Source organism: Diadema antillarum, unplaced genomic scaffold, assembly GCF_040938485.1.
Source record: "Diadema antillarum isolate AM-2024a unplaced genomic scaffold, OU_Dant_1.0 seq00000696_RagTag, whole genome shotgun sequence".
Lineage (NCBI taxonomy): Eukaryota > Metazoa > Echinodermata > Echinoidea > Diadematoida > Diadematidae > Diadema > Diadema antillarum.
This window is the reverse complement of record NW_027271601.1, coordinates 1,898,539-1,922,604: the sequence shown is the minus strand read 5'-3', so window position 1 is coordinate 1,922,604 and position 24,066 is coordinate 1,898,539. Positions and strand designations below refer to the sequence as shown.

At 40.1% G+C, this 24,066-nt stretch overlaps 1 protein-coding gene across 2 annotated transcripts; it reads right to left on the bottom strand.

Annotated features, from left to right (window-relative positions):
* On the bottom strand, positions 1-22,858 carry LOC139737548 (uncharacterized). 2 transcript variants are annotated; one of them, XM_071648225.1, is made up of 4 exons: positions 22,657-22,858; positions 3,590-3,949; positions 805-912; positions 1-449 (listed from the first exon to the last, which is right to left on the bottom strand). In XM_071648225.1, exons 1-4 carry the CDS (start codon positions 22,663-22,665, stop codon positions 60-62), a joined length of 867 nt encoding a protein of 288 aa, XP_071504326.1. In that variant the 5' UTR covers positions 22,666-22,858; the 3' UTR covers positions 1-59. The 2 variants fall into 2 exon arrangements, with proteins under 2 accessions (XP_071504326.1, XP_071504325.1); XM_071648224.1 differs by lacking the exon at positions 22,657-22,858 and adding an exon at positions 6,345-6,794.
* Between the last annotated feature and the right edge of the window lie 1,208 nt (positions 22,859-24,066).

Here is a 24,066-nt window from a genome sequence, read left to right as displayed (position 1 = left end):
TTTCGTCGATTTGTTGGTGTATTGGTGAGTTCTTCTTTGAGATGTTCACAGAGGGGTCATTAAAGCTGGATTAAAGTCGGCCGAGCGGTCTCGGGGCTTGACATGTCACTGCCGCTGCTACTCTCCGTCTTAATCGACATAGCTTCCCGGCCACACGACGTCGAGGAGGAGCCCGATGTCGAATGGGCGATGTCCATGCCGTCCGACAGCCCGCCAAAGTTGAAGAGGCGAGTGGGCGTCACTACCTCGGTGGTGGGCGTGTCCAGGCTGGTGGAGGTGTTGGTGCAGGTGGTGGTGGAGGCGGTGGTGGTGGTCTCCTTGTTAGCCTTGTTCTTGCGGCACATGGCCTTGTGGGCCTCCAGGATGAACTCTAGCTGCTCCTTCTGTTGCTGGAGCTTGGTGATCTCTTGCTCCAGGGTGGCGTTCTTCTCCTCCCAATCTTCCGTCTCCTGTGAAATAAACAATGAACATTGGAGTGAATAATGGAGTCCCCTTCACTAATGTTTTTACAAACATCTTTTTTTTTCGACTAAAACCACTGAGATTAACGATTCTTTTGCCGACTCTGCTTTCAACAACTATCATTGAATTAAAGACTGAGATTGAGATCATGAGCATAAGAAAGTCAGATGGGAAATTATGATACCAACGTTTTCTGCAGTCATTTGACTCAAAATCACATAACATACACGCTTTGGCCTTGATCATGTTCATTTCTCTGGATGATTTCCCGACTGTTCTTATCTAGTTTGTATAAGATCAAAGGAAGGTATCACACCTCCTTGATGACAGTAAAATACTTACGGTAATAAGAGTGTTGGTGTGGTCTACTCTCCTCTGTCGGCATTTGGCGGCAGCAAGTTTGTTCCTCTCTCTCCTCACCCGTCTCTTTTCTCTCTCGTCAGGTGTCAACTATTAAAAAATGAGACAGAACAAACAAAGACAATTATATTTGGTGCCTAGTTACTTCGTTTCTTGAAGGCAATATTTTGTTACAGACTTTATCATGTCTTGTGTCAGTGTAAATTTTGAAGCTGTCATTATTTTATTGTGCAGTAAAGCTCAAAGTCATTCAAATTTTCCTTCACTCATGCACTTATAAATGTAGGCTATACATGTCATCATAAAGTTATACTTTGACCATATGACGTGATCTACTTTTTCAGGTATGAACTGGATATGGAGCCATTTACGTAGTCTAAACTACACGACTTTTGGTCGTGTCATATTTTGGTTAATGATTGACAGAGTAATCTCATGTACACACAAGTAATTGTTAAGTACACACGTTACAACCCGATAGGCCAAGTTAAACATGGCCCACGTTTCCACGGAGCAAGGGAACTTCTTTCTAAGTACAAAAACCGCAGGCATTTTAAGTGGAATGAGGGATAACATGCTCCTTTTTGTTCTTGTTCTGAATCGTCCTTAATAATTTGTTATACGGTATATGAATACGAACTGGGGACCTTCATAGATGTTGGTTTTGTTCTAAGTGAATCACGGGGAATACACCCATATTGGTTCTGCTGGTTCCATTCAATAGTGGTATAGTTGGTTTTGTTTTAAGTGAATCACGGGGAATACACCCATATTGGTTCTGCTGGTTCCATTCATTACTGTTATAGTGGTGTGAAATGGAAGAATGGACAGGACTGCGGGAATTTTAAACTTCTGTCTGTGCCAACCCATGCGTGACCCTTCATCCAACCCAAGTCAAATATCCAAACCGCAGTCATCTACTGCAAATCCACAATCATTTGCGTGTAGTGCAGCTGGAATTATGCCAGCTGCAAACGTGAGGTCTCTGAAAGCACGATTGAAAGAGACAAACTACTCTTCCTTCCGACGGAGTTTTGATGTCAAGAAAATACATTAATCTTGTTTTTAGAAGCTTGAAATCACGTAAGGGCAGCACGTCCCCAGTATCCCATCAGCGGGGAAGCTGCCGGGGTACAACCTGCTAAAGGTGAATGAGCAGAGCATGACGCGTTCTCACAGGAAAGCGCTGATTTGGCCACCTGTGGGGTTAGCATAAGAATTGCCCAATTACCCCGGAGTCAGGAGGGGAGGAGTCATCGCCAACTACGGGACCAAGTCCTCGCCATTTTTCTTTTCCTTTTCTCTGCCCCCTACTCGCTGCCCTGGCAAAAAGGAGCTGCTATGAGTCATTCAAACCATTCTCTCGGGCAACTTTTCTTGGCGGAAGTTTCCTCGTTTTTCCATTTTCTTGAGGACATAGGCCTACACGCAAGTGCCAAAAACAATATACGCATGACTACCCTACAGATCAGTCCGTAAGAGAGCACAGGCAGTTCTGTCCTCACGAGAGATCCTTTAAACTCTTGCTTCATTCGTCACATATGACGTCAGATTTTATGAAGGTATTATGTGTTTTTTGATTGCGAGAATTCTGTCTCTGGCAAGGAAATATGATTTAGACACAGATTTCCATGTATCAAGTTCGTATTTCCGACCGACTCATCATGTCACTGACACCCGGGCCATGGCAGCGAGAGATGTCTTAACATGGCGAGCAAAGTCTGTGACTGATCTCCTACATCCTCCTGGCGTTCATGTTTGATTTGGTGGATTACACGCAACAACATGAGTTAATTTCTTATAAAATATCTAAGGTTATTCGGAAAACATATGGGGAAGTCCGCGCCGTATAACACGTTACTCAAACCACTTCGTCGCGTCTGCAAACAAGCCTACACTTTTCTAGAAACGTCCTTGAATTTTGTAGCAAGAACGAACAATACATTATATACATTGTACGGGGCGATAAACTCTTCAATAAATTTACAAAGCACTTCATCGCTGTTATTGTTGGCTGGCTTCAGAAACCATGGCGGAACCTTAACCTCCACAACAAACAACCACTTTGCGGTATGACGCGAAATGTTGATTACCGCGGCATTTTTAAGATCCTTAACGAACGTGTTTGGGAACGAGATTGAACAATAAAACAGACCGGCGCCTATACAGGGTTGCTATCATCTTAGTGGCTTTCCATTATTGTTGGGTGCCACAAACACTATATCTCGGGGTAAATGGATATGTACATCTCCATTCGGAAAAAGTCTAAAGGTCAAATTGTTTTCCGTCAGACAAAAGGTATAAAATGCCCACAAGGTAACAATAGCAGCATTTGCTAAATCACATAAAAAGTATCTTTGTGAAAAACGAGGGAACAAGGACTCTCTGGGTACAGAACGGCGAGAAAGCTTTGGCTTTTTTGATGGGTGAATGGAAGTGAATAAAACAAGTGAAGCAGAACCAATACGGGCGGGCAATTTTCTTGCTTCCAGGCGACAACGAGGGCTGCTTAACAGCGTTAGGCATGAAATGTGGTTTTCGCGATGAGTAATGTGATTGCACACTGATAGCTTTGTCTTGCATTAGGACAGAATCCAGCTTTTTTGCTGTGGAATCTCAATGTGCACCAAATATTGACCAGACCCATGAAAAGATGTAAGATGCCCAATCAAGTGTAGGAGCAAAATCAACATGCACGTACATGGCAAAAGTTTGAAATAATAGGGGCTAAAGACTAGATAAGGGGCAACCAGGGGGACAAACTCACATCATCATCCCTTATTCTTCGGCGTGGTGCTGATGGAGACATGCGGTAGAGGTCCATGTCAGACCGGTCCCTTGGTAGACGTTGATGGGGGTGGTGGTGGTGCTGCGCTCCTAGACCCGCTGCGCCCCCTCCCACGGATCGAACCACCGCCGAGGCGTAGCCGTTGTGGGATGAAACAGCCGGTGGGATGAAGCCGCCGCCGTGGATGTTGCCCTGGTGTTCGAGCCACGCCCCGGCCGTCAACGATGTGGTCGGGGTGATGACGGAAGTGGGAATTGCATTTGGCATACACGTCACATGAGAGCTGATACTGGGTGCGTAGCTGGAGATATCCATGATGTCTTCTGAGGCGGTATAATCCTGCAGAAACAATAAATGTGGAAACACAAATTATGATTATATGGTAAAGTCTGATGGACAGGGTGTTAATCCCTTATAGTGTCATGTATCCGCATAACTTTCCGAGTTTATTTTGTGTGCGTATTGTCATTTCTTTTGAAATTCTGGCAGACATCGCTGTGTCTCACAAAGCAGGAATGACAACTTGTTGAGCTTGGGGAATGCATGCGTGCCTAGTTTCTGTCAAACACTCACTGCTTCCACCTTGACGATCTTCGCCGCTGGGTACATAATAGCCCGGTGATACATTTAGCTCACCTAAACCAAAATCGGCACCGGATGAAAAATAGAGGGGGTTAAACCACAAGTAATAAATCCGTAATATCCCTGGACCCCGTCCGGATCAGAATTTGAATGGAAGTTACAGCGGAGAGTCGAGCGTGGATTGGAAAACTCCTCAGCGGTTTCAGGGAAATAGGGGGTGATCCCACAGCGCTTGTCTCTCGCAGAAGACCTCAGAAGATACTGAGACAATTTGTGAAGCGCAGAGGATTTTATTCACTCATACTTTTTGTTAGTCTACAAATTCAGTCCTACATGGGATAGCGCCACCTGCTCCCACCTGACGGATGTCTTCAATTAAGGCTTACGTGGCAAGGGTGGCGCACTGTCGGGCAAGGTTTTCCCAGTAAGTCGGTTGTTTGATATGACGTGACAATAGCGACTCCGCTTCTTTTTCCTTTAGGACCAAACTGTTTAGTTTCTGACTTCATAAGTCTGGAATATTCTAGTCTACCTGGCCCTGTTACCCCCTTCACGCGATGGGGGGAAAGCCGAGTATGGGAGAAGGAAGTGCGTGCCAGTAACGGGTCCCTGGGTCTGTCATGGGTGACGCCAGTGGGCAAGAAAAGGAAACTTTGGAATTCAACTATTCCACTTAGTCATTCTTTCCGATCCAAGTCTTGCAAGGAAAGAGCTTTTATTCTTGTTTTTGGCCTCAACATTTGCCAATATAATATACAATGTAAATCAATGAGAAATGCTCGTTAAACGTGCTTCTTACAATGTTTCACACACACACACACACACACACACACACACACAGTCACACACCTTCAGCAACTCTAGCTCTACAACAAGGCGTCCAAAAAATTCCACTTGAATAATGATGTTGTACGTGATATGTGTATATATATACATACTTTTGAACTATGCAAATACATGAGGTTTACTAACATTAACGTTGTTATGAACTTATTTCTGCATTACTGTGACCCAATAATCGGAGCCCAATTATCTACGTAAAGTACTTTATCAACGGATAATTATTTCCTGGTACATACATGTATTCCCGGGTAAACTGAAAAGCAGTGTACTGCACTCGTTAACTATTTCCTCCTGCGATCTTCCTGCTGAATTGCGTATTATATCATTCAAATCAGTGTTTGCTTTTTTCTCCGCTGTCACCACTAAAAGAGAGACAAAAAAATCAACGCAGTGTGTGTGCACTGTGCTATTGGAGCAAAAAGGACTTTATAGTGTTTTGGGTCTCTCGGTTGTTTGTGCGATTGAATACTAGTATGCATGGCACGAAACGAATATAAAGGTTCACAGGGTATTGTCGCAAGGTCGACCCTCGCCCCTATTGTGAGGGGAAAAAAAGGCGGCTGGTAAGGCTCGCCGATGCTCGTCTATCGTGCACCTGTTGTACAACTCTGCAACAAGGCTGTCTACGCCGCAGCATGACCGGATCACTCCAGCGTGTACCTGGGGCCCTGGGAGCATGCCAGCTTCCCCTGTAGTCTCATACAGGGTAGCGGTATGCAGTAAACACCACCACCCCCACGAGATGTAATACATAACGCTGTACAAACCTGCTGCGTGACTCGAGGAACGATTAATCTCATTTCGCATACACACACAGAGTGTAACATATCACCCACATGTCTTTCCAGAAACTTTTGCCGATAATCAAAGTTTTCATAAACATTATTTGTAAAATATGATATCAGGTGGTTAAAGTTAGCAATTAAGTATCAAGACTATTAAAAACCCCATTACATCAGACGCACTGACAAGTCAAGTCCACACCATCACTGATACATGGATACGGAAGACGCCCTAATTTCCTTTAGCTGAAGTTCTCATGAAACCGTTTAACAGTTTTCCTCCAAACAAAATGAAAATAATGATGACGCATCAAAAATGAATATATTATCTTTATGATTATTTTTGTATAACAGACCGAAACAGGACATTAATATACTCGTCACGTGATAGAGAGCGTGAGATGGAGATGCGAAGGATTGTGGGAAGGGGGGATGCTCCCAACATCCATCGGAGCCGCATCCTCTCAACCCGCCAAGGCCAAGATGCCACCATCTTTATTTCCACCAGCATGACAGAAGAGACTCACCTCACTGGTGGCTGGTATAGCACCAGACGACATGGTTGTCAGTACGTCCTGAATACCGTCTTCGGCAGGCATAGTCACAGTTGGGTACATCACAGATTTCGGCCTTAAAATTCTCGATGGGTGCGTTATCAAACTCCGCAAATACTTCGTTTCTTGCGTCAGGTGAACTCTGAATTGAATGAGATATAGAAAATCAACTTCCTTGGTGACGAATCCTCGCAGTGAAGAGGGAATTCTCTTTGAGTCGCGTAGTTGGTGACTAGTCTATGAGTCACCCTCAGTGTAAGCGATGGCTATGGGGTGTTTCCGTACACAGCTCGCGTTATATACATCCCTGCGCTGCGACGCACACTCAGTTACTACACTGAGCAAAAGATGGGGCAGCTATTTTTAGATTGTGACGCATTTGCATATCGAGGCAGGAGAACCACTACACCGCGCTGCAGCGTAGCGTTGCAGCGATGGACCACTCGCTCGATTTAGTGATGACTGCAATCGCTATATCCGATGTCGATAATGTATGCTGGTCCTGTGCACACTGCACATCGTACCCATCATCGTCATAATCAACCCATGGACCAATAGGCAATCGCATTACCACATGAATATTACGCGACAATATTGAATTATGTATTACGAAAGGCACCTCCGTGGTCGCTACTTCGAAATGGAACATTCCAGATAGAATTTCATGAATATGCATGTTACTACGGACAACTCGCAGGGTAAACACAATAATCTCGCTCCTCGTCGATTGTTTGACGTCACAATTAGGAATTTCGTATGGTGACCCGAAGGTCAATATATCCAAACGCGTGACGTTTTCGCCGGTCTTTTGTTGATGGCTCGTTTCTACAACACAGTCTACGTAATAGGCGTTTATTTACTACACTTGATTAATTCGCTTATCGTGTTTTGTTATGAATGGATTTTTTTATTCCATATTTCGCATAAAATGGTATATCTTGTCATAGAAATGGCGAAGAGAACCGATACATTCACTATCGAGATAATTATTTACAAAACTGCCTTTTACCGGAAGACGACGGGACAATAGACAGTAATATGATTTGCATAAATTGTAATATAATCAGTCATATTGTATATGGAGCAATATGGAGCTTGTTTTGTTTATGGGGTTAAGTCTTTATGAAATATAACTTTTGATTCATAATTTGTAGAAAACACTCTCAAGATCATTTTAAATGCAAACAATTATCATTGATATTTTTTTTTCTGATATGTTAATTACTGCGCTGAACATAAAACAGTACGTGTAATGATTGTCACTAATAATGTGCTCAAACACAATGTAATATTTTCCTTAATTTTAAAAAATTATGGCGCCAAGTTACTGGGAGAAAGTGAGAGAATATCATATTTACTCACTATTCTTCGTGGAATGGACGGATGGATCAATGTGGGAAAAAATAAATTTTCCAGTCTAGGATCCGACACAGACAGAATTCGTTTTGATCTTCTCGCGGTAACAACTGTTCAGTAACTACTATAATATCCAGCAAGCACTGGTGGTTTTATACCATCCGCATTTCAAAAGAACAACTTCCGGCCCGAGACTGGGGGAAATATTTCATCAGTCAGAAATCAGCGAAGAAGGAAGCCGAAAATGAAGTCTTTTCTTTCGAGCTTTATTGTTATAAGAACGAGTAACAATGAACTAATCGATAGTTCACTTGAATAATTGACATTGTGCCTCGCGCTGGGGGAGCATGGTACCGCCCTACTCCAGCTGGTAGAGTCGGTTACGAAGAAAGCACGTGACCTCGCGTGGGACGTCACCGCCGCCACGCGGGTTTGTTGTCAAACAACTGAAACAACAACACGGACTTACCGAATAGAAACTACTATAAAAGGGGGAGGGGTCATAGAACAACTGCCAAGAGGGTGTGGTGTTAAGCGTTGAGTAATATCAAGGATGATACTCTGTTCTGTACAAAGGGAATACCCTTGACACTTGTCGTTGGTATGCCAAACTTGCTAGGAATGTCTTGTGTTGTCTTTATCGTTACGCTTAGGGAATTTCTGCTGAGTAAGCAATCATCGTGTAAGCTATGAATGATGACGAAGAATAATTACAGTGTTCTTACTTCCTTTTTCTTGTTATTTGTTTTTCCGGGAGAAAGGCATACTTAGTATAGCATGACTCATTATACAGGTGTCATTGAAAATTGATTTTGGCCATTATTAAGAAAAACGCTCATAACATAGCACTTTCCCAGTGTCTGTAAATGAAATCTCCAACTTGCAGAAGTTTAACTGACAGAACAATAAATGTTAAGTAGAATCCGACAGAATTAACTCATTACCCTTTTGGCTGCCTTACCCCTCTCTTAGTTATTTGATATTCGTATATTCTTATATTCTTATATACTTATATTCTTATATTCTTATATTCTTGTATTCTTGTATTCTTATATTCTTATATTCTTATATTCTTATATACTTATATACTTATATTCTTATATCCTTATATTCTTATATTCTTATAACCCATGCACACACGTGACAGAGTGTGATTATTGTAATGTTTGCAGACATAAAGAGGATTGAAAACACCAGATAATAACATGCAGGTTAGAAGTGTATTGTAAAATAGCGAAATAGGAATATCAATCAGAATCACATAAATTATGCAAATTAGATAAGGCCATGATGTCATCACTGCATTAGTTTGGCTTGTGAATAGAATATCATTCAAATGAAATATCTTTATACCAATTCAGTCAGTATACTTCTCTTCTTTACAGAGTCACAGTTGCTTAACCGTTGCAACACGAGAACAGTCTGACAGTATCCGGAGGAAATTATTTGTAGTTTCTTCTCGTTGAAATCGTGTTGGGGAGGAGATTTAATAAAGATGGATGTGGAAACGATTTGAGAGGAGATGATAACATTACGTCGTCAAATTTGCATGTATAAATTATGATCGTGACCGATATCTTTGTTGTGGAAATACAAATATAGAATTTAACAATTACATGACTTTCCCATTCTACCACATGAATGACTTCAAAGTCATAATTATACTGTTTTTTGAGTTTCTTAAGCTAAAAAAAACCCAGTAATTATACCTTAGTGACTTTAGGGTATGATTCAATCCTCAGGTGCCAGTTTCGTGTTTAACCCTTTTGTTGCTTTGGGTGCTGATGGGCACGTAGCATTGTACACACTGTCCATAAGTCCCTATAGTGCAGAAAGGGTTAATATTCTGAACAAATGATTTTATTTGTATATTCCGATAACTAGTGGCGTTTTCTGGATCTCATTGAGAGAGATGCATCTTGGACGAATGACATAAAGATTCCCATGTGGTTTTGTTTTGGTTTAGTTTTGTTTTGTTTTGTTTGTAAGTAGTAAGTTCACATTATTGTGCCATCTGTCATGTGCCGTGAATGAGATCGTAATTTGAACCCCAGCAATGACGTTGAGAAGAATCAAATAACAACGAAAGCAAACCCAAAACTCAATCAAAACCAATGACATCACTTCTAGCACAGTTATGTTGACATCTCGTCTGAGGCTCTCATGAAACCGTTTCGGACGCTCAGTCACAGTGAATGAAAAAGAAAAAAAGAGCTATTATTTAAGAGTTGATTCATGAATTTCATAATATTTTCATCCACTGTTGGGTATGTTCATGCCATCAATAACGGATATTTCTGAAGTTGGTCCTTGGAAAAAGGAAGGTATAATGTAATGTAGAGTTCTCGATAGATTAAACGTTTCACTAAATAAGGATATATGACACCCATTACAGCTTCAATTGTAGCTTTTTATGTCAAATTGTGATGAACGAGTTGACAAACGACATGTTTATTCATGTTTGTTTGTTCGGTACTTTGATGAAAAGACTCAAAACGAAGGCTGTAACAAGGCTGATATTGTGAGACTAATGAACCTGAGTGACTGTTATGTTGACGAAGAGTGTGGATAGTTACAGAGTAGATTTTGTGGAGTAATATCAGTGTCAGGGATGCAGAAGAAACAGGGAGAAGTAAGTCTGTTATTTCGTGTGTGACAGTGGTTGTCCAAAAAAATATCGCTGCTGAAGATATTAGCAATTTAGTGCTAAAATCATCATGGTACAACTGTAGTTACTATGAAAATGATAACAATGTAATAACAGCAAGATAGCAACGAGAAATACCTTGATACATTGCGACCACGAAAGCTAGAGAGCTCTTGACAAGGTTGATGATAATGATCTAAAAAAAAATGCGGAAATAAAATTCCTCTTGGCTACATAGTATAGACATGGAGCTGTAGGTCCATGATATAACTTTCCCTTTCTAATTTCATGTTATTTACGTAAGGTCTTGTCGGTGTTCTTAATTCTCTTCTTTCCTTTTCTTTTTTTTTTTCCTGATTTGTATTGGTCTTTGCGTACTTGCGTGCGTGCAGCTGAGTGCGTTTGCATGGTTAGATGTGTCGCAAATGTCTTATTTTCTGGGGACCCACTCCAACAAGCATTTGTTTTTCTATAGGTTCCCCCACACAATTAGTGTTTGGGGGAACCACAACTGCAATTCTAAATATGAACATGACATACTGTATTGGATTGATTAAATATTTTCCTGTGGTTGCAAGGTGACGTATTATGCGATTCAAGGTTCATTCTGTTATGTATTCATAGGATTTTCTTGATTATTGCTACTTTTGTTTGATGTGTATGAAAATCAGTGCATGTAGAGAATGTAATTTGCGGAGAATCGATAAATGGAATAAAATAAACAATGAGAAAGAAACTGCTCTTGTCACATTACGTAGCCAACTTCATAATGTCGAACTTGTCTGCAAGCTGTAGGGTTTAGCTGCCAATAAATGAGTTGATATAAACCCCACCCCAAAAACAAAACAAAACAAAAAACAAACCACTTCTAACGACATGCAACAGATCTCGATGTTTTCGGGTCATGGACAACCAGTAAAAACCACTTGTGGTAGTATCAGGAGTGGACGGACTAAAAAACGGAAGGATATCACAACTTCTGGGACGTCAAACAAAAGATTGAGAGGGATAGCTTGTTTGTGGTTACCGCAACTTCCGGGTCGTTCTGCTGATAGTGAACCCTGTACCGTATACCTTGTACACGGAAATTTGTGGCGCCAGGAGTGTTTGTATAGCATTTGTAAACAAAAGGGATCATGTACTGAACATAGCCATATACGCTGTCCAGCATACAAAGTTTAAAAAAGGAGGTGTTACGCACTCATTGGTTTGACGTATGCAGTGCAGTATTTTATGTATTCTAGTCACATTGAGAGTGCATTTAATGATATCACTGTCTAGAGGTTTATCTCCTTCATGTATATATGTTCCATATATCTGTGCATTTTTTGTTTTACTTTAGTTAGATAGGCGGTAATTCATCACAATCACTTTATAGCGTTTTATACTCTTGAACTCCTTCACCAGCGCACATTACTACTTGCGAATTTTATGTAATGTTACCATTTCAATAATATTATGTAGGGAGTAGGTGCTTTTGCCAAAGGAGGTACAACAAGCTTCCCCTTAGTTTGCCTAGGCAGGAGCTTTCCAGGACGTACCATGCATCGCAACATTTAGATGGGCATGACCCCTCATTAAACTGCGTACTTACACTGTTGGGTAACTCAGAAGAATGGAAGCACCTTCTGATTATTACCGTAATCTTGACATTTAAAAATTGAGATTAGGGTCATAGTAAATTTTCAGCTACATTACGACATATTCTATTCATGGACGTGCGGAACAGAAATCGTTGCATTGGCTAAACACAAAACATTCGAGAGTTGCATATAGTCACATTAAACAGTTGTGTTTTTTTTTTTTTGTCGAGTGGAGTGCATAATGTCTATGCATGATAATAATGTCACGAGCGAATAACCCGTATTCTCCAATTTTGGAGCAAGATCGAATAACCAAATATAGAAGGTTCAGTCGGTCCGCCGACGCTCCATAGCAATGGCAAGCTCAACAAATCAACACTTGTTGAACGAAACGACGAGAAGACCCTGGAAACTCCGCCGACACAAAGAGATAATCGGTCACGTGACTTGTGACCTGGATAGTGCGATGAATACACTGACGTCAATTGATCAGTAGAGCGTGTCAGAGATACGTGCGATCCATGTGTTATGCTGTGTTTACCTTCCTTGTTGGCGTCGGTGTCAACATAAGGTTGTCACTGCATTGTTTACGTTGTGACGTCACGAAAACGTATTGTTTAATTGTTTATACCATTGTCGTTTTATTGTTATAAAACTATTTGAAAGTACAGAGTCATGGTATTCGACCGGAAGTACATGTGGACCATTGGGAACTGCATTCTTTTTTCAATCAGTTCCTTAAAATTCCTTACCATTTAAAATGAAAAACAAAACAAACAAAACAAAATCCTTTCCCATTTGGCGTGAAATTTGGGTCAAGTATGCGTGCATTTGCTGTTTCCCCGTTGCCGTTATATTTTAAAATCTGAGATCCTGTCATTAATATTATTTCCAGTCATCACAATGGGTTAATTCAACTAAACATTAATTTTACCCCTAAATTTTCACTTCCAGTCTTTTATGAAACAAGGTATGCTTCTATATAATAAATTATGATATCATGTTATCATACATGAAATAAATTATTATTTCGTTGTTTGCAATACATGTTTATCGTTTGGAAATGAAAATGAAAATAAAATGAATGAATGAATGAATGGATGATTGAATAAATTAATTTGACATCTCCGACATTGCTATGGTATAATCCGGCGACTTTGATGATTCGAACTAGTATAAAGGCGGAAGAGTACTAACAACTTTTCGTCGACGCGAAGATGGCATTTGTGACGTGGAGTGAAATCACGCAGGTAGGCCTATACATGAAGTCAGCATTGGTCCCCAGGTTAAAAAATTAGAGGACAATGACAATGCCCACCATTCGTTTACCTCTTAACCGTGATTCTTTTTCCCAGCAAACAAGTAAGATTTTATATGAATTTCCTTCCGTTGTGGTCCAGGTATTCTCTGTTGTAGCTCAGTGGATAAGGCCAGATATCGTCTCAACCGTGAGATCCTTGGTTCGAACCTATACCCCCTTCCAGAAGCGATTGTACTCCTACGCAATTAAAGGTTCTTTATCATCATAGCCAAGTCATTCGGGATAGGGGAGGGGATGGGTAGGGGGGACTTGAGGCTGTTGGTCCTGTGGTTGCTTGTCTACAAACATGGCACTGCTTCATAAGCGGCCACGTGTAAAATGATTTATTAATACTCCTTAAAACTCAAAATCAAGATAATTAAGTGGTGTCGTGTATCAATTACCATGCATGTATTCAAAGTAAAGTCGTGTTTATTTTGAGTTCAAAGTAGATCGACAAAGCAATAGAGATCAGACAAATCGTTAAAATCCTAAAATTGTTGGAATGTCATTATACATAACTTTGGATGGTGTACTAATAGTCACTCGAAGCAAAACTGTCTTGGTTACGTGATTTTTTATTTTTTATTTTTTAATCAGCCCATAGATGTCGAAAATGAATTTGGAACTTCTGATTCATAAAAACTCTTCATATTCTTGGTAAAACAAGTGCGATACAGCGACCAATGCTAATGATCACATTTTTCTTAGTTTCATATGTTAAATGCGTTGATTTTCTCTCTCTACAAAGCCGGTTGAGATACAATAACGTCATAACTCCAGTGCAAGGGAATATCTTCCTTTGAAAAGAAAGTGACGCTTGCCACGAACTAGTCATGGGAGAGCTGCGGTAAGTCACGTAACTGCTATACGACAATACATTTAGCTTTTTGAAAATGTCAGTCTTTACGCAGAATTTTCATGAAAAGGGATATTTTTATTCAATGTACATGGAACATCTCTATTTTACAATTCAAAGGAAATAAGAAAGTCAAAGAAACGGGGTTTTTTTTTGCTGTTGTTGTTAGTGCAAAACTGATCTATAGTCTAACTGAAAGCATAAAATAAAAAAGACAGGCTTGGGGAAACGCTTTTGTAATATCACGTCTTCTGTAAAGAAACGGTGCTGAAGTGGTTTCAGCAAATTCATCGTTTTGTGATTTCGAGCGTCCTCTGAATAATGAGGAAATGTACATCTCATACCATTACAGTATTTTAAAGCAAACACATAAATACTATAGACAGTAACCGAACTGCCGCATCATTTTCGGTTCAGCTTGTTTATCATCACTTCCAAACAATTTCTCGTCAATGGTAAAAGACCGGGACCAGAAGAGAGGAAAACGCTATAATATATCGTGGTCAACACCAACACAAACTGTTACGAAAAGAAATAAGGCACCAAAGTCCACTTCCCTCAATAATCTGTCGCTCCCACTTTCAACGTAAAATTAATATCGAAAGAATGAAAGGTTTGTAGCCATTGATTCCGTCCATCCATACCACAGCTTGTGTGCGAGACTGGAATCAAGAAGTCACTGTACGTAAAGACAGATAACCAATGAAGCTGATTGTAATTAGCTGTAAGTCATTTTGTGTGTAACATGAGGTGCGGTAATTATAAGCAATAAAGGTAGATTGGCGAAATAAAAGATCCTGCGGTGTTTCGCTCATCACTCATTTTGATCAATATTAATTTGATGAATTTGCCGTATCCCGGATTAAACTACAAACGTAGAAACTTCTAGTACATTAATTTTTTTCCCTTCAGTTTATCATTTCTGACTATCAGCTACGTCTGCATCTTATTCGGCAAATATCACACTCCATATATAATTTTCAGTGCCCCATATTATAATTTGTTCTGGCCAATTCGCCACTATGTACAACAGATGGCAAAGCATAAAGCTCAAATCCTGAATCTCCAGTTTGACCCGCTGCCAAAATTGGCAAAGGTGCACTGGGTATACTGGCTCCAGCGCTCGTTACGGTTTGTAACAAGATAATAGGTAATTCAATTGGTCAAATTACCGCTTATTCGATAAAACCGTCCATTCAAACAGTTTAGCCTCCCCTACCTATATACAGTAGATGCTCGAAACCATGGAGCTATACTTGCTCCAACCGACCCTATGGATAAGCCTGTGTGTAGGGCTTGAACAGAACACATACATGCACTTGAATGTTTCACTATTGACGTTTATTTCACGGCGTCACGGAGTTGGAGATATTCCCATGTTCCTCTCGGACTTACGCCCATGTGCCACTACATCATTCATTCTGCTTATCACTCAATTGATCAGAAGCAGTCTACATACATAAGTAGTTTTGTTATTGCAAGAGACAGATAGAAAGATAGGAGGATGTACACAATGAAGACAGAAATCAGAGTAGAACTCGAAGAGAATAACAGAAGATAGGAGAAGCGAAGGTAATTAAAAAGTCTCCAGCAAAAGAAATAAAAAACAAATAAACAAACAAAACAAAACAAAACACGGTCATATTCTATTCATAGATTCTTCTCAAGAACACTCAGACAGATCAGCATAATACACTTCAAATACTATAGCATCATTTCGCCTGCACATCATATGCGTAACAGTCGATGGGGTAGTAGTCACGGATGACTGGTGTTAAGATCGATCAAAAATTACTTCAATTCAAATCTCTGACTTCTCTCCCCCCCCCCCCCACCCACCTTGATTGAGTCAATAAAGGCCATAGATCTTGACAAAATGTTCATTGTTTGGCACCAGGCATTACGCTTCATGCTTTGTGGTCATTATACTTGAGACGTGTCAGGGCTAAAAGAATTCGACCCACAAAAAAGTAAGAAAATACATAAGGAAGGAAAAAAAAAAACCCCGCACATACATGCATACACTCGATGCCTGATAAACCCATGCAGAAACCAAAACAGCGACGACTGAGCTGCATTAAAATGAAACGAGGAATTTATTGGCGGGGAAATAAACTGAAACTACGCCATCAATATGGAAACTTTTTGTAATGGCTAGCACTGAATCTTCCGTGTTTATTTTACGTCGATGAAGGGCACTTTGTCAATCAGTTGCAATATTCAAACTTTTGGCAAGGACTCTCTGCAAAATCCCAACTAATCATGTTTACTGACCATTGAGATTGGGATTAAATTGACATGAATTCCCCACATCGAATAGCGGGTTAGGTGCCATCATTTTCTGCCGCTGAACTGATTTCCACTAGAGTATTAGTAGCATTATGCGCTAAATGTACATCCAGCATTCAGATTCATGAATTCTTGCCCCCCGCTATTTTAATTACAAATGCGTGATTTCGATCCAAGAATTCATACGTAGTATACCTGCTGCTAAATGGAGGATAAGAGCCAGCACTAATTGTCGGGCGGAAGCTAAGTAGTCTCTGGATGCGACGCCTGTCTAGCAATCAAGAGATTGGTTGGTTCGAGTCCAACATGATACTAATTATGTATGCCAAGTGTGTACGCCCACAATTTCTGTCATGGCTACTATGAACTAAAACACTGAATAATCTGTGCATATTTACGTCGATAAAATGCACTTTGTCATTCAGTTGTGACACCGGGTATTTTACACAGTAAAAGCGATCTCTGATAGTAAATGACATTTGGTACTTTACTGATTCTTGGCAATTTTGACATGTAAAACTTCATGAATAGAATCAGGGAGGTGAACCCTCCATGGGCCATGTAGAGCATTCGATCCCAGCAGAAGCTTCGTCAGAGACCTTTGATGTTTGTCATTTTTGCCTCTGACAAAGATTCTGATAACATCGGACGCTCAAGCAAGGTCCTTCTGACTCCAATCTATACGTTCTTGGCTCGCTACTATTGGATAAGCAGTTATCAGCAGCTTTTGAAAAAAAAGGGCAATTCATGAAATAAAAAGGAAATAAAAAGATACGCAATATCATACACGCAAAGTATGAAATGCGCTAGGTAGTTAAATAGGGGTAGGGGGATTGTTACAACCCAATACAGTGTGTACTGGGGAGATATCTGCATGGGGATCTGATGACACGTATAGGAAAACTCGTTGTATACTAGTATGTCACACGATTGTGACGTCATCTTTGCAAAAGCATTCCCTTCACGTGCTATGTGGGTAAACTGTCCACTTTGATCTCATCTTATCGAAAGATATGCAAACTGACTGAGACATGCATATTCATGACACAGGGAGTTGTATTCATGACACAGGGAGTTGTATTCATGACACAGGGAGTTGTATTCATGACACAGGGAGTTGTATTCATGACACAGGGAGTTGTGTTCATGACACAGGGAGTTGTATTCATGACACTGGGAGTTGTATTCATGACACAGTACTGCAAAAAGTCCGGTGTTAAATAGTGAACACCGAGCTGGTGTTAAATTTTCGGTGCTCATTTATGGTGTTAAATTAACACCTCCGGGTGTCATTTCCAAATCTTAAACTGTTTTTTTTTTGAAGAGTTTCTTAGTAACTGCACTTCTTGTTGATTTTTAATTTAAACAAGACGATCAAGAATTTTACATTAAAATACTAGATTTTTGAAAAAAATGTGAAAATAAATTTACACCAAAGTAACACCAGCTGGTGTGGTCTCTTATTGAAGCTGGACGGGTGTTAAACCATTGATATTAACACCAACAAATATCAAATCAACACCATGTGGTGTCATTTTTGAATTAACACCAGTACAGTGTCAAAATAAAACCAGGTACAGTGTCAAATTAACACCACGAAGTGTCAGGTGAACACTTTTCAACACCATCATAGTGCATTTTCAACACCTGTGGGTGTGGTCCTTTATTGAAGTTTGATCGGTGCTAGATTTAACACCCGTGGTGTTAAATCTAACACCGATGTTTTTACAGTGAGGGAGTTGTATTCTTCACTGAAGTTGATATGACCAAGGAGGTACTAAGCTCGCCTATTGAGTACCTCCTTGATATGACATGGTATTCTGAGTCTACAAGTGTTGATATCCCCGAATAAGATGGCCCTGTCACACTTTGAAGTTCTGATTGTGAGACACTATCATATATCCAGGTGACATTCGACCTGTCATAAGTTTCTGTTCAACTTTTTAAAGATCTGTTATTTGTTTTAACCAATTATGTCCCTGTAAATTATCTCTGGAAGAACAATCTCTCGTGTTTCGCGAATGGAGTAAACTTATCTTCATGCACTCTGAATGTAACGGTAACTCATGTGCTCGTACTGGAGCTGTGCAAGTATTTCCTCTGACCTTCGCTGATCTTCACACTCAGCAGCAACGGTTAGAGGAGTGCGTTACGGGTGCGTCAGGAAGCGAAAACACCATCTTGAAATGAATGCATAATGTCCGATACACAAATCTAACTACAAAGTATCATTATTATAAGCTGATCTACATTTTCAAACATTGGCTAGAGCGTTTCGGACGGAGTAGATCGGCCACAATGTGCTCTTCGTGGGAAACCCTCTACACGATATAGATGTAAATTTGGCATGGATCAACGGGAGAATAGCGATATCGAATGATTCCAATCGGCAGGTGGCTGACATTCTAATGATCGGAACGTGGTTGCTCGCCTGATCTAGCCCTACTATGCATGTCCTGTCGTTGTTCGAAAAATCCGAGCTCAAGCTGAACATAGGCCTACTACACATGGACATTCATATATATATATATATATATATATATATATATATATATATATATATATATATATATATATATTTAACTAATGCATGCCTTTCTCTATGTCAAAAGTATCACAAAAATATTTAAACATTCTTCGCTACCTTGACCTTTAATACGATCACCGCCGCCAAAAAGCAGAGGCAAAGCACATATGCAGTTCTGATATGTATTTCCACGTTTTCCGCACATTTTTCCACAGTAAAAAGAGACAGTATAGGCCTACACGGAAGCGGATATTTATGTCTTATATGCAAGGTCATATGTGTGAGCGACATAGAGAGCGAATCGGCAATATCCAGTCAAAAGATACGAAATTATGCACGCTCGAAGTATGCTGCTTCAGGGCGTTTATACAAGATGTTTCTGTCTGAAAAGGCGAATCAGCCCTAGAATATAAGACCGGAAATAAGGGAAACAGTTATTTTGTCAGTGACGATGCATTATTACGCAATCGTCATTTTCGAGACATCTGTAATATAGGCCTACTCAGTACGGTGTGCATAATCAGGTGGCGGCGGATCTCGTACTTCAAAGTGGAGTGGTTCGATTTCGTCGAAAGTCTATTAGTTAGTAGATCTATAGTCAAAGAGCTACAGAGCTCCATGGTTAAACCAAAGAGGTAAAAGCGCGCAAATTGGGCCTGCTAGCTCTGAGCACAGAAATATTTATACATTACAGTGAGTATGTATATGTCTCTGGCTCTGAGACGTTGAAAGCCATACACTATACGTTGCGTCGAGTGTGTCACATGCGCAATGTTGCGTCATTGATATCCAGTAAGATCACAGCCTCAGGCTCACATGTGGCGTATGGGATTACCGGATATGACGGAATGTGAAGTTCAAACTGCACTTTCTGTGTACAAGTATAATGTTACCGCATCAGTTACAAACTTTATACTATAGAGCTCGTAGCTTGTCACTCCTGTGTCATGGAGATGTAGGAGAATATTGCGAATTCTTGTGTAAAACAAGTTTCGAAATGTTGGCTTTTTCTGTGAATCAGACAATTCAATGTCAGATACTCTCGATATTCAAGGTGAATTAAAAGAAATGAATTTCATTCATTTCAAGTATGACTGAAACTCGGTTGTTCTATGTGTACAACGTGCGTGTGTTTGAGTGAGTGCATGGGAGAACTAACAAAATCACGTATCATTTCCTCCAGAAATGATCACAGTGATTACTATACTTGTTCTTTCATCTCTCCAACATTAATTAGATATTTATAGTAGATGAAATGATCGTATAATGAGTGGCCGATGATGTACTAAGTTCCTACATGTGTCAAGATTAAAAACACTCTGCGAAATATTGAGAAAATGAAGTAACCAATTGATTAATTTTGGAAGGAGTTTTTTAGCAAACAATGAGCCATTGAGTATAGTTAAGTCTACACTGGTAGTGTTCGTGAAATTGAAGTGCTTTCATTCTTTTCAAACATATCACCTCCTTTAAAACTTAATGCGTGGTTAAAATGTGCTTTTATATAATATTCCTGTAAAGGTCGGGCATCTGAAACGTTTTCATTATTTTTTTCCAAGAAAGCTGATATGAACGAAATAATACATAGACAATACTGACAAAACTTTTTGACAAGGTCACATATGCAACCACTGACATTTAGTGAACCATCCAAAAAGTTTTGTAATGCCAACCAAACATCTTTAAGATAACTTTATTGTCCATTCAACAATATTTTGGATTATCAAGTTTTGCATTTTAACTGGTCGCGCGGGAACCTGACAAGTTTGTTTTCCTAACTTTTCCTAGCTTTTGTCGCCTCGTTCACTTTTCTCTTCTTGACTTGTTTTTTTCTTCGCCAGGCTTGCAAATCTCTACCTAATATACTCGATCTTTCTTTCACTCGCAAATTTGCCAATCATCATTATATAATGTCTTTTTGGACATGTACTATGACAGCACCGCCTGCATGTCCTTACACTGGCGCCTCCGAACAAGTCAAACTAGTCCACTGTTGCGCTGTGCCAGCCGATTCTTATGGAGAGTTTTTTGACAGCCAAACGGAGTTTAAAGGGAAAACAAACTCCACTCAATACTCGACTTTCCTTGACAGAAAAAATGAAAGTCAGACATACAGAACCGTGTATGCATGTTTTCATTCTGAACAATAATAAGAACATTATGACATAGTTCGGTTTTCATGTTACCTCAAAGCAGCAATTTCGGTCCTCACCATCTATTATTATGTTAATGAGATGAGGTGACTCTACATAATTCTCTGGTCTCTGTGAGCGAGTGTCTTTTTCGAGTCCGTGTTGACTTGCTTACTAAACGGATTTCCCTCTAATCCCACCATACACAAGTGTGTATAGGGTTTAGTTCTTTCCTAGATATGAACTTCACGCTTCAGACAATGATTGGGATTGTTCCTCCGTATACCGTTTCTGAAACGCTTTACTCAAAATACCCAGCACATTCCTGAATGAAACCTTCAGCGCTCACTCTTTATCATAGCAGTAACAGCAAATTGTATTTACCACCAGTATAATGGTGTAATTATTACTTTTAAATTCCATAATCTCTAAACCATACAAATCACATCTAAACGTTATTCCTTGCGTTCGTTAAGCTTGATATAACGCGCTGTTCTCATTCGCTGAATCTTTAGAAGCGCGCGTGCGCAGTTCTCATCTCATCCCTCATCCGGATGCTGACCGCCGTCATCTGTTGTAACCAATGGATTGCTGCATGTTACAATACTTTGGAGCACTCCTGAACCAACATTTGTACTTCCAATTAAAAAAAAAATGACGTAAGTACTCCTATTATTCGCTCTGAGTACTGCTAAGTTGGTCAGTACCGAGTTTTTGCATTTTAATTCAAATATACCATAATCGGGATAATCCTGTGCAAAAACAATAACACTTCTAGCGCGCCAATCTGCAGACGACTGTCTACTCGCTTTCCCCAGGTACAAAAGTTGGTTGGCGCCCAAAATATCATGGAGACACTATGGCCCCTTGCTAATCCCGACCAGGCAGACGACCTTGTGGCTCCCGTCCCGTTATGGCGCCATTCTCAAAATTGCAAGTTTAGAATGGAATCTGTGTTGCCCTTATCTGCATCATGAATGACTCCAGAGGACTGACAGGTAGGGTCGATGCACTTATCAACACGGCCAACATTCTAACGTGCTGTAGAACTTGTCTGTTATTCGGCAATGTTTGGCATCAAGTTTGGTTTTTTGTGTTTTCTTTCCTCCGCGCATGGACCAAACACTGTTTGCTTGGCAACAAGTTCGCAGAAAATGACTCGCTATTGTGAGAGAAATTGAACAACCAATCATTTGGCACGATTTTGTGAACAGAAGAAAGAGAGAGATAAAAAAAAACTCGACATAATGTCTAGTTATACTGACTTATGATTATCTTGTACTTTCTGTATCATATTGTAACGCACTCTCAGAAGGAGTGCAAACTGGATTGTAAAAGTACCTCTTCACACAAGGCAAACGTTACGTTGTCACCCCTGTCCTCGTGTGCTAACATGAGTTCCAGCCGAACATGACTGTGCCTACTACATGCAAGAGCGCCTATACGGTACAACTGACGTTACCAAACTCGCAAGCAATTAAATTTAATGTGTTATATATCTAGTCGCAGGTGTATCTATACATCTATACGATAAACGTTTGACGTCGATAATCAGCCCTATCAATTAGAGACTTCGTGTAGATTCGCCTTACCTGCTGCATGCGATAAAGAGTCAGCTGTGGGCTGTGTTATAAAGGAATGTCCGCAAACCGGCAAGGTGTAGCGATGAGATTTGAGTTGACTTTGACTATTCCCATACAGAACTGAACCGAAAGAACACGTGCCGATCATATCAAATGTTCCAACTCCAAACTGACATCTCATCAGAATTTTCCATGAAATTGCGGAACATGGTGGAAGTTCCTTAAACATTGGTGGAAACGTGTTCACTCTCTTGGCTTATCATGACTATTCAAAAATGCGCACTCGCGCGTGTTCACTTATTATCCCAAAAGGATTGAAATTTACTTCCCAAGTACCCAACTTTTCCGACAAGCACACTGCAAACTTTTTCTCTTGTGTGTATTTTTCCCCGAACACTCAGCGGAAAATACAGCGCATGAATGATCGCGGCTCTAGCTAGGGAGCTTTTCAGTCGCCCACCCTTCGTTCTTTTGATGAATTCTGACAAAGGAGGTATACAAACACTTCCAGCATTCAATTTGAGTTCTTTAGGGAAATGAGATAGTTTGCTTTCCATATGGAACAATGAACTTCGATCAGCCTCTGGCGGAAGGAGGGGGGGGGGGATTGATTCAATGAAAAATACTAATGCAGAGAGACAGAGATAGAGGGAGGAATGGAGAGAGAAGGAGGAGGCGGGGAGAGAGGGAGAGAAGGGAGGAGAGACTCGGAAAAGTTTGGGTAGATTTTTGCGTGGCATGGGTGTGCGTGTCTGGAAGATGAGACAGAACCTATATAACACCTCCACCTGGTTATAGATGATGATTGATATACTCTTTCCCTCGTGGCTAATTTAGCTCCGATCTAGTTTTATGCATGTTCAAATAATTGTCTTCCAAACGCACATTCTTAAGACATTTGAATAAACATAATTCATATACTCTCTTTCTCTCTCTGTAATATATATATATATATATATATATATATATATATATATATATATATATAGAGAGAGAGAGAGAGAGAGAGAGAGAGAGAGAGATTTCACGTATTGGCTCCACAAAGAAATGAAGAAACAAACTCACTACTGGTAATTAATTTTTAGCCAATGAAGCGTGAGTATATCCGAATCAAATTTTCGACGTCCTATACGCCTTCTTCTTTTTTGTCGAGACTACTGAAGAAGGCGTAGGACGCCATTGAGTAGAATAAACTCATGCTTTCATATATATATATATATATATATATTATATATATATATATATAATTGATAATTATCATTATAGTACATATACCCCTAAATCAGGCCCGCATCTATTATAGATAGATTGATGTCATTCTTATGCTCAAAATTCAGGATCCTTGGTATCAAATGGAACCCTCTTTTAGCCCGGTTGCAGCAGCAAAAAAACAAAAACAAAAAACAAAAAAAAACAAAA